Source organism: Peromyscus maniculatus, chromosome 20, assembly GCF_049852395.1.
Source record: "Peromyscus maniculatus bairdii isolate BWxNUB_F1_BW_parent chromosome 20, HU_Pman_BW_mat_3.1, whole genome shotgun sequence".
Classification (NCBI taxonomy): Eukaryota; Metazoa; Chordata; class Mammalia; order Rodentia; family Cricetidae; genus Peromyscus; species Peromyscus maniculatus.
Window position 1 is genome coordinate 4,156,599 of NC_134871.1, and position 22,037 is coordinate 4,178,635.

Here is a 22,037-nt window from a genome sequence, read left to right on the forward strand (position 1 = left end):
AACCAAACCAAACCAAAACAACCTCCCCCAAAAGTAGGTAACTGGAATAAAAGAAACAGTAGGTAAGGTCAATTATTATTTCAAGGCAGGGTTTCATGTAGACCAGGCTGGCTTCAAACTTGATATAAAACCAGCACATTCAACTTCTGATGCTCCTGTACCCAACAGCAGATACTGAGACCCAGAGCCAAACATTAGGTGGAGCTCTGGGAACCTGCAGAAGAGGGGGAGGAAAGATTGACTATAGGAGCCGGAGGGGTGGTGGACACCAGGAGAACACAGCCCACAGAATCAGCCAAGCAGGGCTCCTAGGCTCACGGAGACTGAAGCAACAATCAAGAGTCTGTGCTAGGTCCTCTGTTTACACATTGTGGTTGCTTAGCTTGGGGTTTTTGTGGGACTCCTAACTGTGGGAGTGGGGGTGTCTCTGACTCTTTTGCCTGCTCTTGGGACCCTTTTCCTCCTACTGGGTTGCCTTGTCTAGCCCTGTTCTTATTGCATCTTGTTATGCAGTGTTCAGTGGACATTCCTGGGAGGTCTGCTCTTTTCAAAGGGAAATGGAGGAGCAGTGGATCTGGAGGAGAGGAGAGTTGGGCAGGGAGAGAAGGATAGGGTTGGGATGTAGTGCATGAGAGAAGAATACATTTTACAAAGTGTGTAACAAAGCAAGTGGACACCATCACAGCCAGTTCCTGCTCTGCTGGCTGGAGATAGAACCCAGACCCTCCTCTAACACAGTGGGTAAGTGCCCTATCAGCTGAGCTACGTAGCCAGCCTTTATTTTTATGTTACTTATAAAATGAATCGATTTATTCTTTTATTCATACTGGGGGTCTAATGTAGGGTTTTTAGCATGCCAGGCAAGGGCTCTACCACTGCGCTACTGGAAATGAATTGTTTTAGTGTCTGTCTGTGCCAACTAAGAAAAGTCCTTTAGAAGGGGAATTAAGTGCCATTCCAGACTAGCACAAACATGGCATAAAGTAGGCCTTGCAAATATTTGCTGAGTAACAGTCAAGGATCCCATGTACACATTTGCTTCAAATGTACCATACTAAAGTCGCTGTTGGCCTGTTTCCCTTCAGAAGGCCTGAGGGGTTCCTCCAAGACCAGTTCATTGTAAATATGATGTAGATCTTAGCGCTGTTAAAAAAGAACTTAGGTCAATGTCTAGATCTTCAGTGTTTATGGACCATCTGAAGCCCGGAACTGGAAGCAATGTGCTCTAGGTCCCCTGTGCTTGTCACTGGGGAAGCAGTACTGAGGATTAACCCCCCAATGAAAGAAACTGCTGTAAGGTGGTGGTGGGGAGCTGAAATGTTGGGGACACAGTAGTGAAGAGCAGGGATCTGCAGGGAGATGTGTGATAGGACATTATCCAATGGGGATTCAGAAGACTGACATGGGCCGGGCAAGATTAGAATCAGGAGACCAAGGCTGCTGAATAGTCACGGGAGAGGCAAAGGAGAAGGTTCTGTGCAAAAAGAGAGAGACAACAGAGAACTCCCAACTTGTTAAACTGGAGGATGCCTAGAGGGCCCAAGCCTAGGGGTGGGGACTGGTCTTAGAAACCACAGTGAGGGAGATAGGAGAGGGTGGTGGCTAGAAGTTGAGGCATGGGCCCTAGAGGCAGAGAGCATCATTGAGTCCTTGTTGCTCTGTTCCAGTGTGGGATTAACCAAACACAAGGCAAAGGGTAAGACCGAGCCTCAGTTAATTACATGTGAAATGAGTATTAACAGCTCTCTCTTGGGCTCCGAGGAGGATTAGTTGGGTGACACCCTGGAGGCAGTGGTCTCAGTGGTTCCCTTGGGTCCTGAGTTTCCTGTCTGTGTCGGGGGGCATCCCAGCTGGACTACACTTGCTGCAGGAGCAGAGTCTAACTGGACCCTCTGTATGAAGTTTTCTATGGTGAGTGGGAAAGTGTCTGTTGGTTTTTCTGGTACTGCTTAAAGCTCACCAAGTTGGACAGTTCTTCAAAGAGCTAGCAACAAAAAAAAGTCTCATCCGCACATTTATTCACAGCTTAATAATACCTAAAAGATCCAGCTAGAGAGGCCACTGTCCTCAAAAAAATGAAGTTTTCCTATCTCATCTTTGATCGTTCCCTTTGGGGTTGGAGAGATGGCTCAGCTGATTTAGAGCACTGGCCACTCTTCTGGAGGACTCTGGGAAATCACAACTGCTGGAAACTCCACTCCAGGGGGTCTCACACCTTCACACCAATGCACATAAAATAAATTTAAATAAATTATTAAAAAAAAACAAACCCTATTTCCTTTGAGGGGGATTTATGTGTTGGATTTTGTTGCTGCTGTACCAGGTCTGAACCCAAAGTATGAGGTCATGCGGTGGGTAGTACATGTTCTACCCCGAGTTACACATCCAGTTTATTTTTTACTTTATTGTGAAACAAGGTCTTGATAAACTTGGGCAGGATGACCTTGAACTTGTGATATTCCTGACTCAGTCTCCAAATTGTTGGGATGACAGACATGTATTCCATTCCAAACAAGATTCTTTCTCCTCCTCCTGCTTTTTGAGGCAGGGTCTCACTAGGATATTGCCCAGGCTGCCCTCAGCTCCCACTCAGTAATTCTCCTACCTCAGCCTCTCAAAGGATGGTAACACAAACAGGTGTCCCCACACCAAGAAAAATATGAAAGAATGTGAAGAAAAAGTTCCAGTGTTTTTGAAAACTCTTGTAACCAGAAATTTAATCAACGGGCTGAACTGAGCCAGTCAGGTTATAAACCTTCAAAGAGGGGTTGGGGATTTAGCTCAGTGGCAGAACGCTTGCCTAGCAAGCACAAGGGCCTGGGTTCAGTCCTCAGCTCCAAAATAAATAAATAAACAAACAAACAAATAAATAAACCTTCAAAGAAAACAAACCTCTGGTTGTGGTGCCGTATGTCTTTAATCCCAGCACTTGGAAGGCAGAGGCAGGAAGATCTTTATGAGTTCAAGACCAACCAAAGACACATACATTGTGAGAGAAAAAAGAAAGAAAGAAAGAAAGAAAGAAAGAAAGAAAGAAAGAAAGAAAGAAAGAAAGAAAGAAAGAAAGAAAGAAAGAAAGAAAGAAAGAAAGAAAGGAACCAGTGCAAACGTCACACCCTACAACTCGCAAAAGTAGAACTCTTGCTAGGAGATATACTACCACAGAGGAATGGTGTTATTTTGGATTTTTCCCAGCTGATAAAGTATCTGTAGCAATATACAGGATTCTCTTTGGAAAGAGCTGGGAAGATTGAAATCGAATCTTGGGCAAGCCTTGTGTGCTGGTTCCTATCTGTTAAACCAAGTATTGCACAAAAGAGCCACATTCCAAAAGAAGTGTGTTTGTTCTGGCTTAAACATAATCATTTCCTCAGGAAAGCCTGATTCAGATAAAGCCTATTAGGAAACTCACAATCTCCCAGTTTGCAGGAAATGGAATGTCTTTATTTATTTTGAATCCAAAGAAAATGCGTTAAACATTCTGCCACTGCCAGTTAGAGCATGCTTTTAAATGCAAAAGCGTGTTTACAGTTCCTGGCCTTGACCTTGAGAATGCCATACCTTTATCGGGTGCATTTTAATTAGGCTTATTTTCACACATATGTGCACTGATTTATTTACAAAGGTTTTCATCTTAAATGTGGCTTTGGATGTTTTTATTTATTAACTTCTTATTAGAATGCCGAGTCATGAGGTCTTCATTCATGTGTCATTGTACTTCTCGTTCATTTTTCTCCCACTGTCTCCCCCCAGCCCTCCTCCTACCTCGGAATACACTTTCAGACACTAAGTAAATATTTAAGGAAGAAGGTTAAGAGTCCAGACCTTAAGTTCTGGTCCCAGCTCAGTCCCTTCTGAGCTGTCACTCTTGACAATGTCTCTGCGTCTTAGTGCTGGAAAGTGGGAACCGTGACCACTCAGGAGGCGGGAAGACTATGGGAGCTGATGTATACATCAAGCATGAGAGCCTGGTACACACTTGGGACGCCATCTACATCAGCCACTGTTAGTCATTCTTGCTTTCCTGGTGCAGGGTAGGCTTCCCAGGGCTCCATTAGGCAATCTAGTTGATGAAAAGGTTGTTGTGGGAGTCAGCAGACGACGACGAGCACTCTTTACACAATCAGAAGGAAATGGAAGAGTCTAAATGGTCACTCATCCGTTCATGTAAGAGTCTTGCTAGGCAGCCTAGGCTGGTCTCCAACTCTGAATCCTCCTGAGTGCTGGGATCACTGGTGTGTGTCACCAGGCCTAGCTCTCTCTGTCAAGGACACATCCCTGCTGATCTTAATCCTGTCACTGGGCTGGGACAATCTCTCTCTCTCTCTCTCTCTTTTTTATTTTATTTTTTATTTGATTTTTTTTTTTTCTAACTCTGGAACCTGTCCTGGAGCTCGCTCTGTAGGCTGGCCTCGAACTCACAGAGATCCATCTGTCTCTGCCTCCTGAGTGCTGGGACTAAAGGTGAATTAAAATAGTTACCTCATTTTCTCCACTTCTCTTTCTGCCCTCCAGTCCTTCACGTGGACCCTGCCTTGTCCTCTCTCAAATTCATGGTTTCTATTTAATTGTTACATTTATATTTATGCATGCATGCATATATTCCAAAATATATAAGTATAACCTGCTCAGTCCATATATCACGACTTGGATGCATATGATACCACTTGGTGTAAGGTAACACATTGGGGGACTTTTCCCTGGGGAAGACTATTTCTCCTGCGCTTATCATTCTGTAGTTGACTAGTTTTTGATCTAGGGTTAAGGCCTCTCGAGCCTCTCCCCTTCCAGGTTAACATGTCTACTGATGTCATACCTGTTCAGGTCTTGTTTAGGCGGCCATCTTGGGGAGACCTCATGGAGGTAGCCTCTCTGACATTTCTAGGAGGTGCAATCACAGCAAACTTCCTGTTCCTCTGGCTTTTACAACCCTTCTACCCCCTATTTTGCTAATGATTCCTGAGCCTTAGCAGGAATTGTGCTGTAGATATCAGCTGGTGTTGGGCATACTTCTGCATTCTGATTGGTTGCAGCTTTCTATGATGGTCTCCATCTGCTGCAAGGAGAAGTTTCTTTGATGAGAGGTTGACTGTTAATATTCTGGTTCACTCTTTAAACTCCCACCCCGTCGCCGCCCCGCGTCCTGATGTAAAAGCCTCATTCTAAGGAAAAATCCCTCCCCTTTCTCTCTCTCTCTCTTCTGCTTTTCCTCCCACAAGGTGTGCATCCCCCCTCTCCTCTCTCTTTCCTGTCTTTCTCTTCATCTCTTTATTATAATAAACTCTCCACGTGGATGCAGCATCTGGGTTGTGAATTACTGGCCGCTGCCACCATGCCCACATGGCATGATGTGCCCAGCATGTTTCCCTGCCAGTGCAGGATACCCCTCCCCACCACCGCAGTACTTCATAACAGTGAGATCTACACCTATCTGTGGGTATGAGGACAAATATTTAGAATGTAGTTAGGGATTACGCTGGTTTAGTAAAGTGGTGGGTTTATGTTCGCTTAGAGATCGATGACCTCGCTAGCCCTGGGTAGTTGGCGAGATTACTAGTGCCAGGCATGATCTCCTTCTTGCTGACAGGCCCTAAGTCCAGTTAAAAAGCTGTTGGTTTCTGCCAAGGTATGTGCCACGATCACATCCTTAGGGCTATTGTGGCGTGCTGGAGACGTGGTGAGGTTCACAGCTGAGCAGGACTACTGGCTGCTTGCCTCCCTTGGAAGCTTACATGGCATCTCCTGGTCCCACCTGCACAGTTAAACACAATCAGTCTAGTGAAGAGGAAGCTTGTGGAATGGCAGAGACTCTCTGCCAGGCACACATCTGACAGAGTAGCAATACCCAGAATATATAAAGAACTAAAAAAAAGACAAAGGAGGGTTGGAGAGGTGGCTCAGTGGCCAAGAGCACTTGCTGTTCTTTCGGAGGACCTGAGTTCAGTTCCTAGCAACCACTTTAGGGGGCTCACAAGGACCTGTAATTCTAGCTCCAGGGGATCTGACACTCCCTGCAGGTATACCTGAACACAGACACAGTCAGACAGACAGACACAGTCAGACAGACAGACACAGTCAGACAGACAAACACACAAAACAATTAAATCTTAAAATAACAAAAACAAGAACAAATCATTGGAAAAAATGGGCTTGGGATCTGAACAGAGAATTCTCAAAAGAAGAAAAAAATGGCTAAGAAATAGTTCAAAAAGTGTTATTTCCCTTAGCAAGTAGAGAAAGGTCAAATCAAAACCACCTTTGAGATTTCATCTTACTCCAGTCCGAATGGGGAAGATCACTAAAACAACAGACAACAAATGCTAGAGAGGATGTCAGGGCCGGGAATTCTTGCTTTCTGCTGGTGGAATTGGAATTGGTAGAGCCACTCTGGAAATCAGTGTGGGGAACCCTAAAAAAGCTAAAGATAATCTACCATATACCCAGCTACACCACATCTCAGCACATGCCCAAGGGACTTGACACCTGGTCAGCACTGCTCACTTCCGGTCAGCATTGCTCACTGCGGTCTATCCCCTGTAGCTAGGAAATGGGAGATAGAGAAATCCTTCAGCCGATGAATGCAGAACGTACATGTGGTACGTCTACACTACACAATACTACTCAGCTGGAAAGAAACAAATGAAACTTGAAGGTCAGTGGATGAAGGATCGTATTAATCAAGAAAAACAAACGCTGAATGTTCTCCATTTGAGGCTCCTAGATCCAACTCTTCAGATGTGAGCATGTAGCTTGAATTAACTGCAGAAACCAGGAAAGTGAAAGGGGGGGGAGGGGAACAAGAGAGAGAGGTGGGGAATAGCAGGATGCTAGTGATTTGAAGGAGGAAAGGGAAGAGTGGAAGACTTGAAGTGGGGGAGGGGAGGAGATAAGCACAGAGGAGAGGGAGTGGAAGGAGAGCCAGCATGTCTGAAAAGGTCGCAGGAATCATCATCTGTCTACTAAAAAGACATCGAAGTCTGTATGGACATATACACACGTAGTTCAAGGGAAGAATTTCAATCTGGGCTGATAATGCTCCTCATAAACTATCTGATAAAAAGCCCAACACCAGACACAAGAAGGCTCTTTTGAATCATCAGTCAGGGTTGTCCAAGAGACCCCAAAACATTATAAGCTATTGCTATTACGCTTCGCGGCCCCAGAAACCGAAGGTAAATCCCTGCCCAGGATGGGTGGCTTCCCATGTGCTACCTGAGGCCCTCCCAGGGATGCAGTCAAGTTTACATTATGGGCATTACTTACAGCTGCCCTGGGGAGCGTGTTCCTGGAACATTCCACACCATTCAGAAACTCACGACAAATGAAAACATTTCTGTGCCCGGCGCTGTCAATCATGCCAAGTAAACAGGGGGGTCTGTTGGCTTCACTTTCTAACCGGATGCTGCTGCTGCTTTGCTTCCAGAAACTGCTGCTCGGCTGGCATGTTTCTCTGAATTTTCATTAATTATCACCCAAAGACATTTTTTAGTTGAAACAATTCTAAAAACCGTTTAGAAGTAGGAGAGGGGGGGGGAGGGAGGGAGGGAGGGACGGAGGAAGGGAGAGAGAGAGAAGATCTGTACCTTGGGGAGCCCCCCCTTTTCGAGACAGGGTTTCTCTGTGTAGCTTTGCGCCTTTCCTGGAACTCACTCTGTAGTCCAGGCTGGTCTCGAACTCACAGAGATCCACCTGCCTCTGCCTCCCAAGTGCTGGGATTAGAGGTATGCACCACTGCTGCCCGGCTTTGGGAACCCCTTATACACCGGAGAGATACAGACGGGATCATGATGAGGATTATCAAAGCTTTATTTAAAATTTTGGAGCACTTGAAAATAAAGAATATAATGTACTTGTGTTTCTATTTTGTCCCTTGAAGAAAGCTTTCAATTACAATTAGCATCAGGTGTTACCCCAAACCCTGTGCGCTGGTCAGCCGGCCCTCAACTGCTCTCTAACCTCACAGTCGGGGGGCTGGGGTGGAGGTAGGCTGCTGACATCCCTGTGGCCAAGGGGGCCTTGTTCCTACTCAGAGTGGCGTTTTTTCTTCTTGTTGTGGCTCTCGATTGCCCTTCGCAGGGCTTCATCTGGGATGAGGTCCGACATCCTCATGTCCGTGTGACTACAGCCAATTTTGGGGCAACTGTGAAGGAGAAAGAGAAGCGTCAGTCCTCTCTCTTCCGTGCCTTGAGCACTAACCACACCATCAGGCACTGGAATGAGAACACTTCACGGAGAACAAGGACGAGACCAAACCCCTCAGAACTCAGAGTCATGCACACGAGCCCAGGCGAGGGCGGCCTGGTTTGGAGCTGGGGATGCAAGCGACGACGGGTGAGCAGCACCTAGCGCTAGGAGCTTGCGTTTTCACGGGAGGCAGGCAGTCACCACATCACCAAGTACCATGCCACAACAGCAGTGAAGCAATGCAGGGCAGAGGGAACATGGGGTCCAGGGAGATGGGAAGGAAGGGTGGAAACAGGCGGGCATTTGTTTGTGCGTGCGTGCGTGCGTGCGTGCGCGTGTGAGGCCTAGGTTGCCCAGAAGGCACAGCCAGGTGCTCTGCAGTGAAAAAAGAATTTGGAGATCAGGGGCAAAGTGACACTTTGCATTATTATTTTATTGTTATTATTTTTTGTTTTGTTTTGAGTCACAGTCTCACATAGCCCAGGTTGTCCTTGAACTTCCGACCTAGAGGGGAATGAACTTCCTATTTGCCTCCGTCTTGCCGGTGCTAGGCTTACAGGCATCTACCACCAAGACCTGGTTATATGCTGTGCTGGGGGTCAAGCCCAGGGCTGCATGCATGACAGGAAAATGTTCCACTAACTAAGGCTACATCCTTAGTCCAGGATCTCACTTTAAATATGAAAAGAAGCCCCTGGAGCTTTTCCAGAGAGGGCTGGGGTGTGATTTAGTTTCCTTTTTAGAAAGCTTTACTCGGGCTACTTAGTCGAGGACAGAGGGCTAAAGGGCCAAGAATGAAGCAGGGAAACAATGGGTGTTGGGAGGTGACGCAGGGGTGAGGCGGTCTGCAGGAGTGTCCTGGCAGAGACCACCTCTAGCACACACCGGGACACAACCCGCAGAACCTACAGCCGGGAGGCAAGTGGAGCCTAAAGAAAAGGGGGGCAGGTGGGCAACGGGAAGGAACGGGAACACAGGAGAGGAACAGGGCCAGGAGTCCCGCCGGACTATGTCCCTCTGAACGCCGCCACTAAACCTCTCAGTGGAGACACTGAGTGGGGCATTAGGGACTGGCCAGGAGCCCGAGGTGGGGACTGAAGAATGTGAGTCACCAGAAAGGGTGGAGCTCAAGGCCTTGCTCAGTTAGCCATCTCCTTTGAGGCAGTGTTTGGTCTGAGTCACCTGATTTCTTTTTACTATGAAGGAGATTTGGGCAGGGCTAAGTGCCCAGTGTTTGGACTCAAGCTTATGGAGGTCCTGAATTTTCTCAATCACCTACTGGTTGGTGGCTGAGAGAAACTTTCTGAGCCTGGGTCCCCCTGCTTTAAAATATGGACAGGGTCCCTATTCCACATGGCGACAGCCCCAGAACTGCTCCATAATGTCCTTCCACTTTCCCGGCTCCTAGACCGGCGGCCACCATTCTCTTGGGAAGCTTGAAGTTGTCTGGTCTGTCTGTCCTCGCAGAGACCCAGGGCACATCCACCCCATTCATGCATCAGGGTCTCCTGTGTGGTCAGCTCTGGGCCACAGAACCTGAAGTACAGACATGGCTCTGGCCCACACAAAGGCTGGCCCCAGGGCCCGGGACAGCTCCTCAAAAGGCACAGCAAACACAGGAGGAAGGTGTGGCGGGAGGGAAGCTGACCGAGAGCTACAATTCAAGTCACAGGAAAGGCAAGGATAAAGGAGGAAAGGAAGGGTTTTCTTGGCCTTGAACTTGGGATCAAGAAGTCTTCGAAGCACAGGGGCTTTCCTTGTAAGATTAAGAATGGGAATTAATGCTGAAATGCTGAATGTGCGCTGTATATTCAGGCACATGAGTTTTTGTCTGTCTGTCTGTCTGTTTTGGTGGAGTCTTGCTGTGTAGCCCCAGCTGCCCACCCCAGCTTGTTCCCTGTACTCTGAAATCTCTAAGTACGAGATGATGAAGATATACGCACATTCATTTTAGAAACGGGGACTCTCACCCTAGGCTTCCCTGCCGTGGAAATGCAGAACAGGAGGTTCCTGGGGGTAAACTTCCCTGCCGGGCAAGCCCGGAGCCCCACTTCTGGCTCCCAAGCCTTGGGTGCACCGACTCCTGAGAACAAAGTCTACCTCCATCTGCCAGACGGTGAATAAGCAGCAGAGAGGGAAGTGGGGAGCGAGGGGGGAGGACTTCCTGGTGACGTCAGTGGCTTTAGTCAGTAAATGAGGGCATTCTGAGAATGGCTGATGGAATTAACCACACAACTGGGCTGCAGGGGAGGCGCCCACACTCATGTCGCTGGGCTGGAGCTCAGTGACATCTGTGTCCCGCAGAGACAGCTCTGGGGACAGGGATACAAATCCAGTAGTCCTCCCAAGGGGCAGGAGGGTTTTAGGAGCTGACAGCAAAGATACAACTGAACATGGAGGAGCTGAGAGAATCTCAGCACCTGGGACGCAGGAGGAGGATCAAGCGTGCTAGAGCAGACGGGACCACACAGAAAGTTCCAGGCTATCCTGGGCTACATAGTGAGGCATCTCCAGAAGAGTGGCAAAGACCAGGCAGTCAGCTCCCCTGACACTAACACTGTACAAATGACTGATAGACAAGGTTTCCCCTAAATGAAGTGGAGTTCCTCGTCTGACGGAAGGCATTCTGGCACAGTGAGAATCAAGCGGGCCACTGGCGGAGGCTTATGCTCCAGGCCTTTCCACACAGTAGCTGCTGTTCTAGACCATAGCTACCAGTCCCGTCTCCTCAAACAAGACAGCTCACCAAGTGACAGGGTGCAAACAACACTGAACAGCATGAATGGGTCTCTGGGGAGACTTCCTGGAGGTGAGGCTGGCACAGGAACCAGGGTACAGCATTGTCTCCCACCCCACCCCAGAGAAACAAGCTTTTAAACTAAAAAGGCTAAGAAAAGGCCATGATGCCATGGGCTTGAATCAGGGCACTCCTGCTCTGAGAAACAACATTACCCAAGCATTAGGCCATAATCCCCAGGACATCCTGGTGAGCAAGTCAGGCGTGGCAACACCTTCAGCTCTCGAATCATCCATTATCGAATCATCCTCTGGAAGGGCTCAGACCCACAGGCCTGGAAGGAGAGGCTGATCTGAGCCTGGGTCAGCCACAGGGCAGAGCATTCCTTAACAGCGTGGGGCACACTTAAGTGTCTGCTAAGGAAAGGCCTCAGGGTGCAGAGGGTCTCATGGGGCTGCAGGAATTGGGGCCTCAGCCTCAGCTCATGATCACATCATGGTGAGTCTGGAGAGGCTCCGATTTGGGTCCAAGGAATGCCTCGATCAGATCCATAAGCTCCAGGAAGTGGGTGGAATGCATCTGGCAGCAAGAGTTGGGTGGATTCCTGTCATACCTACGAACAGGAGCAATTCTGTCCCATGCCCTCCAAGACTAGGGTGATGTGTCACAGAGCAGTGGGGGACGTGTGATGACTGGCAGCCATAAGGCCCGCAGCTGTGTGCTCACGCTGTACACCAGCAAGCTTCCTCTCAGGTCTGCCCTCCCCATGTGTGTATATGCGGCTGTGTACATGTGCACACGTGTGACTGCTGTGGTGGGCAGAGGACATCCTCGGCTCTCCTCCTCAGGTACTACCACATTTATTAATTGTTTTGAGACAGGGTCTTTCATTGACCTAGAGCTTGCTAAGTATACACTAGGCTGGCTGGCCAGTGTGCCCAGGGCTGCCAGGTTCTACCCTTCCCCAACCCCCCAGTGCTGGGATTACAAGTATGCGATCATACGATCATACGTGGCACTTCAACGTGAGTTCTGGGGATGAGCTTGAGCCTGACTGAGCCAGCTCCCTGTCTTCTCCACAGGCAAGAAATGTGCTCGTACAGATCTGGGAGGAATTCCCTGTTGGCTCCAGGGTCTCTGGAATTTTGAGTTGATGGTGTTATTGCCACTCTAGAGACAAAGAATCTGGTTGAGAGGCTCAGCGACGTGTTGCTAAGTGAATTCTGCTTTGATACCACACATTTCACTTCACGTTGTCTGACATGCTGTGAATGACTGGGTAAGGGTCCTGCTCGATACCGGACAACCAAAGAAAATGCTGGGGTCAAACCCAGCCCTAACTCAGGACCATGAAAATCGGCAGGCAGCTTTATTTGCGAGCTTTATGATTAAGAGATCTATTTTAGGAAAGGACTCCAACAGTAAACTTAGGGTGAAAAGCTCCACAAGAATATTCCTCCTGGAGCCAGTGGAGAGGCCTCCAGGGGCTGAAGCATGCTGGGAAAGTTCAGATGGTACCCAGTAACAAACACAGTGTGCCTGGGACTCTAGTAGTGTAACATAATTGGAACAGGAGAAAGAAAGAGTTCTCCAACAGGATGTGTCACAGACATTTTTTAAATACCGCTTCATGGGAAATGACATCACTTCATGCTGAATCAGAAGCCTATGGGGTAAGCTGTGCAGAGACCGTGAGTTCTGATCTGCCATGTGTGCCCTGGGTTTTGACACTGGCTCCCGTGACTGTAGCACCTTGTCTTGGGTGTGGTTTAGGCTGCTTCCCACAGGGTCTTCTACCTCTGATGCTGTAACTGGTGAACAAGAAACTGTTTGGAGCTGACTGCAGGCTCTGAGTCAGGTGCTGAGGCACCATGGTGAGGAGAGCTCTTGCCAGGCCACGGCTCTGTCTTGCTCGCCTCTCCAGAGCTGTGTCTCAAACAGTGACAGTTACCCCACCTCTAGAATTCAGATCCACACGATATTTATGGCCAGCTCAGTCACTTTCTAAGGGCAAAGCCCACCCGCCTGTCCCTCTGATATTTTCAAGGGGCTGAACCCCTGTGATCGCAGACTCGGATGACCTGAACTGAGCCTCTCAGAACCCTTCTAGACACTCTGCCCTCTTCCATCTCTTTCCAGCAACTGCTTCTGGACACTCAACAGAAATGGCAGTCATCGTCCCCTCCTCCTCCTCCTCTCCCACTTTGTCAGGGGCACTTGCACCCACCCTCACCCCCAGGTATGCGCTGCTCACGCTCTATAAGAGAGCCCACCGTATAACCAGCAGCACAAGCCCTTGGCGCCCGTCCCCTGCACTGCTTCTGGAGGACGTCCTCAGCTCCAGGTTGGCTCCTCTTCCTCCCCTTTCTCTACAAGGTCTCGCGTGCCTATGGGGCAGAGCTGGTAGATGCTGTCTAACGCTTGAAGATAATGAAGGGTCACGGTCACTGAGTCTGACTGTGTATGTGCTCAGTACTTTAGCTACTTTACAAGGATCTTATTCCAGTTTCAAATGCACCAATGGGAAAACTCCAGTGACTACCATGGATTTACAGATGAGGAAGACAATGATGCTGACATTCACGGCCTCTAGGATAGATCTCTAGCCTATTGATTGTTCTCTCACTACAGTGCCATTTTCCCGCCACCGACAGTCACCGCCATCATATGGACTGCCCACCAAGTGAAAGCTGGCCTGACCAGGTGAGGCTCTTGTCAAGAACCCAGTTTTTGATGGGTGTAGAGGTGCATGCCTTTAATCCAAGCACTCAGTAGGCAGGGGCAGGTGGATCTCTGTGAGTTCAAGGCCAGCATGGACTACATAGTAAGTTCTAGGACAGCCAGGGCTACACAAGGAGACTGTCTCAAAAAAACAAAAACAAAAAAAACCAAAAAACAAAAAACCAACCAACCAACCAAACAACCAAATGAACAAACAAACAAAAAACCCAGTTAAAAATTATTCTGCTATTTTTACGTATGTGAGTTTTTTTGCCTGCATGCATGTCTGCCGCACCATGTACATGCTGGTATGAAAGCCAGAAGAGGACATTGGATCCCCGAGAGCTAGAGTTTCAAGTGGATGCTGAGAACTGAACTTGGGTCCTCTGGAAGAACGGCAAGTGTTTCTAACTGCTGAGCCACCATCTCTCTGCTGCCCATGGTCATCCCTGTTGCACCATACGACTTCACTGTAGCTTTGGTTGTGAGCACTCTCTACACTGTGAATGCTGTCACACCTCACAGTGCCAAGGAAACACCTCAGCTCAGCTCTGAGATAACTGTGTGTTATACATTGCTGTGGTTTTTCCTGTACGCGTGTTTTCTGCTCTTATGGAAACATAATGATTTAATGGCAGAAAAGACAGTATTTTCCTATGATTATTCCATAGATTATAGCAAATCGCTGTATCTTTGCATTGTAATATAGTAGAATGTTTGATTTTAGAAACTGTGGTGACTTAGTTACTGACTTAGGTTTCATAAAAAAAATTGTAAAATGAATTTTGGCTTGGGATTAGGATAACATTCTCAACAGTTTCTAAAATGGCTGTAAACATAGTTCTGCCAATTTTTGTACTGTGTGTTTATAGTGTTCTCAGCACTGACAATTAGAAAGTCAATAGTTTCAATCAACTGAAAAACGTACTCTAGTCTGCAATATCAAACATTCAGCCAATATTTAATTCTTTATGTAAAATGGATTAAACAAATCCATCTCATTAGTATATAAATTTGCTTTCATCTTTAATAATGGTAAAATACATATGCTGAAGAACTGTTTTAGGGTAAATTTGTTTATAACTTATTATTCGTAAATGTTTAATTTGTGTACCTATTTTATATAGCTATATACTCAGGGCTGCACAGAAATGTCTTGGGTGAGGGAGCTGGGGGATGGCGCAGTGGTCAGAGCACTCGCTGTGCGAATAAGAGGACTACAGGTCAGATCTTTGGAGCTCATGGTGCCCCACCTATAACTCCAAACTCAGAAGGGGGAGATAGAGATTTCCAGGGGGACACACTGGCCAGTAAGGCCAGCCATATCTGCAAGCTTGGGGTTTGAGAGAACCCACCTCTAAGAGTAAGGTGGAAATCAAGGAAGATCCATGACAGCAACATTAGGCCTCTATATGTATGTGCACATAATGTACATGTATACCTCTCCACATGTACATCCATACATGTGAACACACATATGCACATGCAAACACAGCACACACATATACACATGGAAGGGAGGAAAAGGGGAAGATCTGACCTAGTAAAACAGGGGTTACCAATGGAAAAACTTTAAGAGGACTGGCCCACAAGCACTCCCTCACCATTCCCTGGCATCTTGCTCAGTTTTTAAGGCCTGGTAAGAATGTCATTGTGGTAAACCTATAGACTTCTTCCACCTGGACTTAATGGCTACTGTCAGACTCCAAACATTTGCAGGGGGTCTGCCACCCGAGGTAAGCATGACAGGTAACGAGGGCATCTCTGGATGATGAGTGTTAAGTGCTTGCAAGTACTGTGTGCGATTCAAAACTGGCAAAGGGCATGGGGAAGTCAGAGTGTGTACTTGAGAGGGGCCATCTAAGTGAGGGAACACTCTGCCACCGTCCCCGGGGCTGCTGGTGGGAAATGGAATCATGCTTTGTACCAGTCCCTGCCCTTTCCGCCCCGACCTTCAGGAGAGCATCACACACTGTCAGAGAGAAGAATTGCCAAAGACAGTGAACTGGGAAGGATTCTTAGCAGTTATGTTGACCCTTTCTGGCTTGTGAGAGGAGGAGCACGGAAAAAATTAGTAGAAAGGGAAGGCTTGGAAGTCCAGTAACAAAATTATGCTCAAAGGGAAAATGTCAAGGTCATTAGGGAAATACGACATTCGGACTGTAGGCGGAAATGCAAAACAGACAGAAATGAACTAGTGGTTTACGTTTGGCAGCCACTAGGCTGCAAAACCATTTCCTTCTAGAATGACTACTGTAAGTTACTTGACTGAACGGCCAAGGCGCTGTCTCCAGTCTCTAGTGGCTATATCTCTCAGCCCGCCCACATGGGGAGGGGAGGGGCATTCCAATTCTTGGTCTGGAGGATGGAGAAGCAAAGCACACATCAAAGGGACTGCGGTCAGAGCCTGAGAACGCTCACACCTGCCATTCCATTCCTGCGATAAGAGCTCAGGAGATGCCAAACCCAGTCAGCTCCAGTGTGGCCACTGAGGACTCTCGTCACAGGCACAGGGCCATGGTCCTGGGGTTGGGAGGTAGGGAGAGAAGGGTTAAAAAATTCTCACTGGCGAGTTAGCCATGGACGCATTGAAACCGTTTCTTCAGTTATGTGCGTGATTAAACGAACGCATTTCTCTGATAATGTAATCTTCCTCACCAAGACCACTGGACAGGAATTCTTGTCTTCGAATGTTTACATTATTGTGTTTTAAACAAAGTGCTATTGCAGAAAGCAAAGAATACGGTAATTTCCTCTTGGTTAAGTGGATACTGAAAAAGGGGGTCTCTCTTAGATCGCAGTTCTGTAGACCCTCAGCTACTCTGGTTTGTTGGTGTGTGTGTGTGTGTGTGTGTGTGTGTGTGTGTGTGTGTGTGTGTGTGTGTGGTGTAAGAGAGAGAGAGAGACAGAGAGACAGAGAGACAGAGACAGAGAGACAGAGACAGAGAAAGAGAGAAAAAAGAGAGAAGGAGAAATATATAGAGAGAAATAGAGACAAGAGTATCAGCCTCATGTAGCCCAGGCTGGCCTCAAATTCTCTGTGGCTGAGGATGACTCTGATGTCTCATCCTCCTGTCTGTACCCACTGCTGGGTTACAGGCCTGTGTGTCCGTGCCTGACCTGTGTGCTGCCTTGGATTGAAAGCAAGACTTCCTGTATGCTAGGTAAGCACTCCACTCCCTGAGCTAGCTTGACTACCTTGTAACAACAGCAATCCACTAGACTCCTGTTAGCGAATGACTCTGACTCAGTCTCCCCGTTCTGTTTTGATGGTGTAGCTGGAGTGACTGCAGTGTCTTCTCCACTGCTCTTCCCAGAAAGCCACTTGCCCTGTTGACAGTCTGGGCAGAGCCGTAACTGGGAGACTGTGAGCACCTCTGCCTGGCGCGCACTGAGGACCACCAGGGCGCTCTGCTCCTCCACACCCACTCACCAGGCCTTCTTCTTCCTCTTGTGCTTGGATTCAATCATGCGGACAATGGCTTCCTCTTCATAGGCATGGCCACACACTTTATTTTTCACTGGCTTCTTCATTTCCAGCTACGATTAAGGAGACATGGGGCTTTCAGGTATAATAACCATCCACTTCCTAGTCCCTCCAGCGGCTAACTTCTCCCCCTCCTGGCTTTAAGTATTAGCTATGAGATCAGGAAATGCTGGGCTCCAGGGGTCCTAATTTCACTCGGCCTCTGGCTGTGACTTTGCTCCTAGGTTCGAAAGCATATGATTGAATGAAAGCGTTTTGAGCCACAACCCTCCCAAATGTACAACTGGAGCTCATCACTTTTCTTCCCTTGCTGCCTCCCTCCCAGGGGGATATCAGAAGCCAAACGGGAGCCCTTCTGCCCTTGTGAAACTCATCTACCTCCATTTTCTTTGAGGGGAAAGAGGAAGCCATACCTGTGTTATGGGGCAGATGAAATTGGTCTGGCTCTGGGTCACAATCATATCTTCGTCAATTCCTTCTGTCCCGTCATTCTCTCTGTCTGGATGCATACCATCTACGGGAAGAAAGGGGGCCAGTGAGCTAGCTTGGCCTAGCAGCCTGCCAGGGAGAGGAAGGATGGGCAGGAAGTTCCTCCAGGCCTATGTGACCTCAGCCCCTGCACTAGGCAACTGGAAGATCCATGTTAACTTTTCTGCCCCTGCCCACCCAGGGCCCAGAGCAGTAAAATAAGACTTTGTGAAGTTCAGAGACTTAATCTACAAGGGAAAACTGCTTAGTGACCAAAGGCGAGGTTGCAGGAGTTGGAGGACCTGGTCTCTTTTGTGTCCAGTTACAGGCTTTGGGCTACCAAGGAGTCCTGTTTAAAAGTCGGCTTCACAGCTTTGGTGCCAAGACAAATGGAGAAAACAAACAAAACCACATGGCTCCCAGCTTGAGGAAACAGTCAGTAGACAGGACTCACTCGTGTACAGTGCAGAAACCGCCACACTTTGGGTGTCTGAGGTCTTAGATATTATTGAGGACTCCAAGGAGCCTTTTTAAAAATATGGGTTGTATTTATCAATATTTACCATAGTAGATATTAAGACTAAAGAATTTTAAAAATATATTATTGCTTCATTTAAAAATACTAGCAACCATCCCATTGCATGCTAATAAAAATAACTTTTTTTTTAATTTTAAAAACTCCCCCCCCCCCCAAAGACAGGGTTTTTCTCTGTGTAACAGTCCTGATGTCCTGGAACGCTCTTTGTAGGCTGGCCTCTGCTCCCGAGTGCTGGGATGTTGGGATGGACACATAAAGGTGTGTGCTACCACGCCCTGCTCATATCAATAACATTTTAAAAGTTAAAGGTAATTATATTTTCCAGAACAAACCAAAGTGAGGAGAATAGCATTGTTTTCTGCTCTTGTAAATATGTTAAATGTCTGGCTTCTCGAACTCAGACTTGAGTATATTTCTGGCCTCTAGCCCCCCACAATGCCGTGCTGGGGAGCTTCCAGAAGCACGCAGGAAAGAATGATTGACAAGGCGAATGACGTCATACTGCTATTATGAAGACAGCTGACCCGGAGGCCACCCTGAAGCTCCTGGCCTGCACAGGGAACTGCTGAGCAGTGCGCATGAGGCTGTGAACACAGGGCCATCTGCTCCCAAAATTCCCTTCTTTTCATTGTATCATACTTATCCTTTACTGAGGAAAACACAGGTGACAGGTGACTTCTGGGCTAACACTGGTGAGTTTCTCTCTGAGTGAGGACTACAAGCTGAGTCTCTCTAAACCTGAAAGTCTGAAATCCACAATATCCCAAAACTTACAACATTTGTATACTGATGACATCAAAAGTGGACACCACCACCGTGAAACTTTGCTTCATGGATAAAATTATTTAAAATACTATATGAAATCAGAGTCAGTTTTAGCACAAGTGGTTTTTTTCTGGTGAGGACTTCCATCTAATATATTGTATAAAACTGCCTTCAAGCTGTGTGTAGAAATTGTGTATGGAATATAAGTAAATTTTCTACTTGTATTGAATCCTGTCCTTAAGATATCTCATTACGTACATGCAAGTGTTTTAAAACCCCAAATGTGACACACTCTGATCTCAGGCATTTCGGGTAAGGGCTTTTAACTTACACTTGTCAGTTGTCTGTGGATGACCTATTCCTTTCTCCTTTCTCTCTCTCTTCTCTTCCTTCTTCCATTCTGGTAGAATATAGATCTAAAACCACTTTCCTGTCACAGTGTAGAGAGAAACCCTTGACTATATAGGTCAGGTGGGTCTGTAAACCTTTCCGTTAATGGAATGACTTTGGGACTCCCCTCAGGCTGGGTAGAGTATCTGTCTGTCTGTCTGGAAAGACACTACTGAGACAGGACACAGGCATGGAGCTTTTGTTCAAGGCCATCTAGTGAATGAATGGTTAGAGGCCAGCGACTCTGCCTTAAAGGCTCTTTAGAGGGGACCCCTTTCTTTATCTGTATGGCACTCTGTGCCCCTAAACCAGCTCTTTCTCTAAGAAGGTGAGGTGAAGATGCTGGACTCCCACACAGAGCATTTGAAACCACCCAGCATCAGGGTGCAGTGCCTGGGACCTTAGACCTTTTCAAGGATGAGAAAACCACCCAGCATCAGGGTGCAGTGCCTGGGACTTTAGACCTTTTCAAGGATGAGACCTTAGAAACCAAGTACTGGTGCGCATCTGTGTCTCAAAATCTGAAATCGTTTTGAGTGTCAACACAATGTCTCCAAAGTTTCAGATTTTGGAACATGTATGATTTCAGCTCTCTGGATTAGGGATGCTCAACTAATTTTTGTCTATCCAAGTATCCCCAAATCCCAAATTGGAGGCACTCTGGTCTTGGGTGTTACAGATGAGCAGTCTTTAATCCTTTATCCTAAACAAGCTAATTGTCAAATTAAAATCAGTCCGTGTTAAAGGCCTACAAATGTATTATTTGCTTATCCTCACTAATAGCTTATTTAGTAATTAACAATATTTCATTTGGAATCAATATAAAGGCTAGATCTATTATTTAACTCAATAAAGATTCCCAAGTATACAAAGATAATTGCCGAGAAATTAATGACCAACGACAAATCAGTTATCTGCAGTTAATCTATTTTCAAAGCAAAATCGCAAAAACAGTTTAAAAAATCCCGTCAGCCATAAAATGGCGTTTAATAGGAAGGTGCCACATTATGTTAGGTTTCCTGTGACAGGAGGTGGGGTTCTGCAAACAGTGCTCACACCTATGAAGGGCTGCCCAGGGCATTCACGGTACGAGAGTCAGCCTCCTTAAAGGGTCCTTTATCAGGAAATGGGGCAGGTACAAAGGCAAGAGGCAGGCTGGGAGCCATGCCGCCTCTGGAATCCCCTTTCCAAAGCTGCCTCCTGTGGGCTGCTGCTTCTTAGTCCTGATCTTTGTGTCTGAGAGTCAAAATAAAAGGAGCTCCTTGTGAATTTCTTATAGAGTTTATTCTGAACGGATGGCAGATTTCTAACTATAAATATTACAGCGTGGAATTCACCGGAAAATCTGTTAGATGTATAACAGAGTTCAGCCCATGTGAAAGACTGTGGGCTTGTTGGTTATTTTCTATTTTTAAATTTCAAAAGGTAGAGGAAGCAAGAAAGCACAACCCAAATGCAATGCCAACCACTAGGGAGGGCTGAGTGGGGAACTGAGCGATGATAGAGATCACGAAAAGGGAGGTAACAAAAGAGAGAAGGGGTGAATGCCAGCAGTGAGTAATAGCCCACAGACCAAGAGTCTAAAAGGGGAAAGATTGCAATAGCGACACTTCTCCAAAGAGCATTTCCTCACCCTACACCTGTATTTATAGAAAATGACATTAATGCTGGGATTCTGCAAGGTGCTCACAAAAGGTCGCATCTGGCAATAAATAACACTTACGGTGGTTAGGCTGATCCAGAGGACAAAACTGTATGGTACATGTGGTAAAAGGCAGGCCGGAGGGAAAGATACAGATCTGCTGTAACCATAGATATTTTAAAAGTGGGACTAGCTGCTGTCTGAAGTCTCATTTATCCAAGAACACCAAGAGCCAAGCAAAGTGTAGATTCTGTTTAAAACTGGTCGGGGGCTCAAAGGGTGCTTGCCTCTCCACGTTCTAGAGCTGGACTCTTTGAATGCTGCAAACGGTGTGCTGGTTCTAGAGTGCTCCATCACCAAGGTGTCTCCTTAATACTAATATTCGCTCACTTGCTGACGACTGTTCCAGTAACTTGATATTATTTCATTTAGTACTCATGTAATACTTGTGAAGGACTATTGTTATTTCTAGTGTATAGGTAAGAGTAAGTTTTAAGCCCCATGATATTTCTAAGGCAACTGTAAAAACTAGACATAAAATGAAGAATGAAATCTTTATTAAGGAATCACAAAATGTTCCTGATAATGCATAGGTCAGCGAGCAAATGAGATGTCTTATTTTCTACACTGAGCTTTCCACATTCCTGGGTTCTAAATACATGCATTAAAGCAGGCATAGGTGAAAACTACTTGAAAAGCAACTGTGTCTGTACCGAATATGCACAGACCTTTTCTCTTGTTATTAGTCCCTAAATAGTCTATCTCCTCTTTACATAGCATTTACGTTAAGTTGGGTATGGTGACTGACTGGAGATGACTTAAAGACTTCAAGAGGGGGTGTGTTTTATGCAAACACTCTGCCATTGTAGCTAAGGGACTTGAACATTCATGAAATTTGATATATGCAGGGGTCCCAGAGATAACTCCTCATTGATACTGAGGGATGGCTGGACAGGCATATAATAAGCTGTGCCATTAGGTAAATATGCTAGCTGTTAACATCTAACCAATGGGCAGGTCTCGGAACCCCTATCCTGCATCTAGGAGCTTGGGGCTCAGGGACCAAGCACCATGTTGAGGAGGAAAGCCTGGACAGAAACTAAGA

The 22,037-nt window shown here is 46.8% G+C and overlaps 1 protein-coding gene across 4 annotated transcripts in view; it reads right to left on the reverse strand.

Moving 5' to 3' along the window:
• Positions 1–7,788: 7,788 nt before the first annotated feature.
• Nsmce2 (NSE2 SUMO ligase component of SMC5/6 complex) overlaps positions 7,789–22,037 on the reverse strand; it is a 231,285-nt gene continuing 217,036 nt past the window's right edge. For 2 of the 4 annotated variants that reach the window (XM_006990652.4, XM_006990654.4), the window contains exons 5-7: positions 17,543–17,643; positions 17,076–17,182; positions 7,789–8,140 (exon numbers count right to left, since the gene is read on the reverse strand). In XM_006990652.4, coding sequence (XP_006990714.1) covers positions 8,023–8,140; positions 17,076–17,182; positions 17,543–17,643 — 326 coding nt within the window. In that variant the 3' untranslated portion in view covers positions 7,789–8,022. Of the gene's footprint in view, positions 8,141–16,065; positions 16,166–17,075; positions 17,183–17,542; positions 17,644–22,037 lie in introns of all 4 variants that reach the window. The other 2 variants (XR_013046304.1, XM_076555719.1) reach the window with 2 other exon arrangements.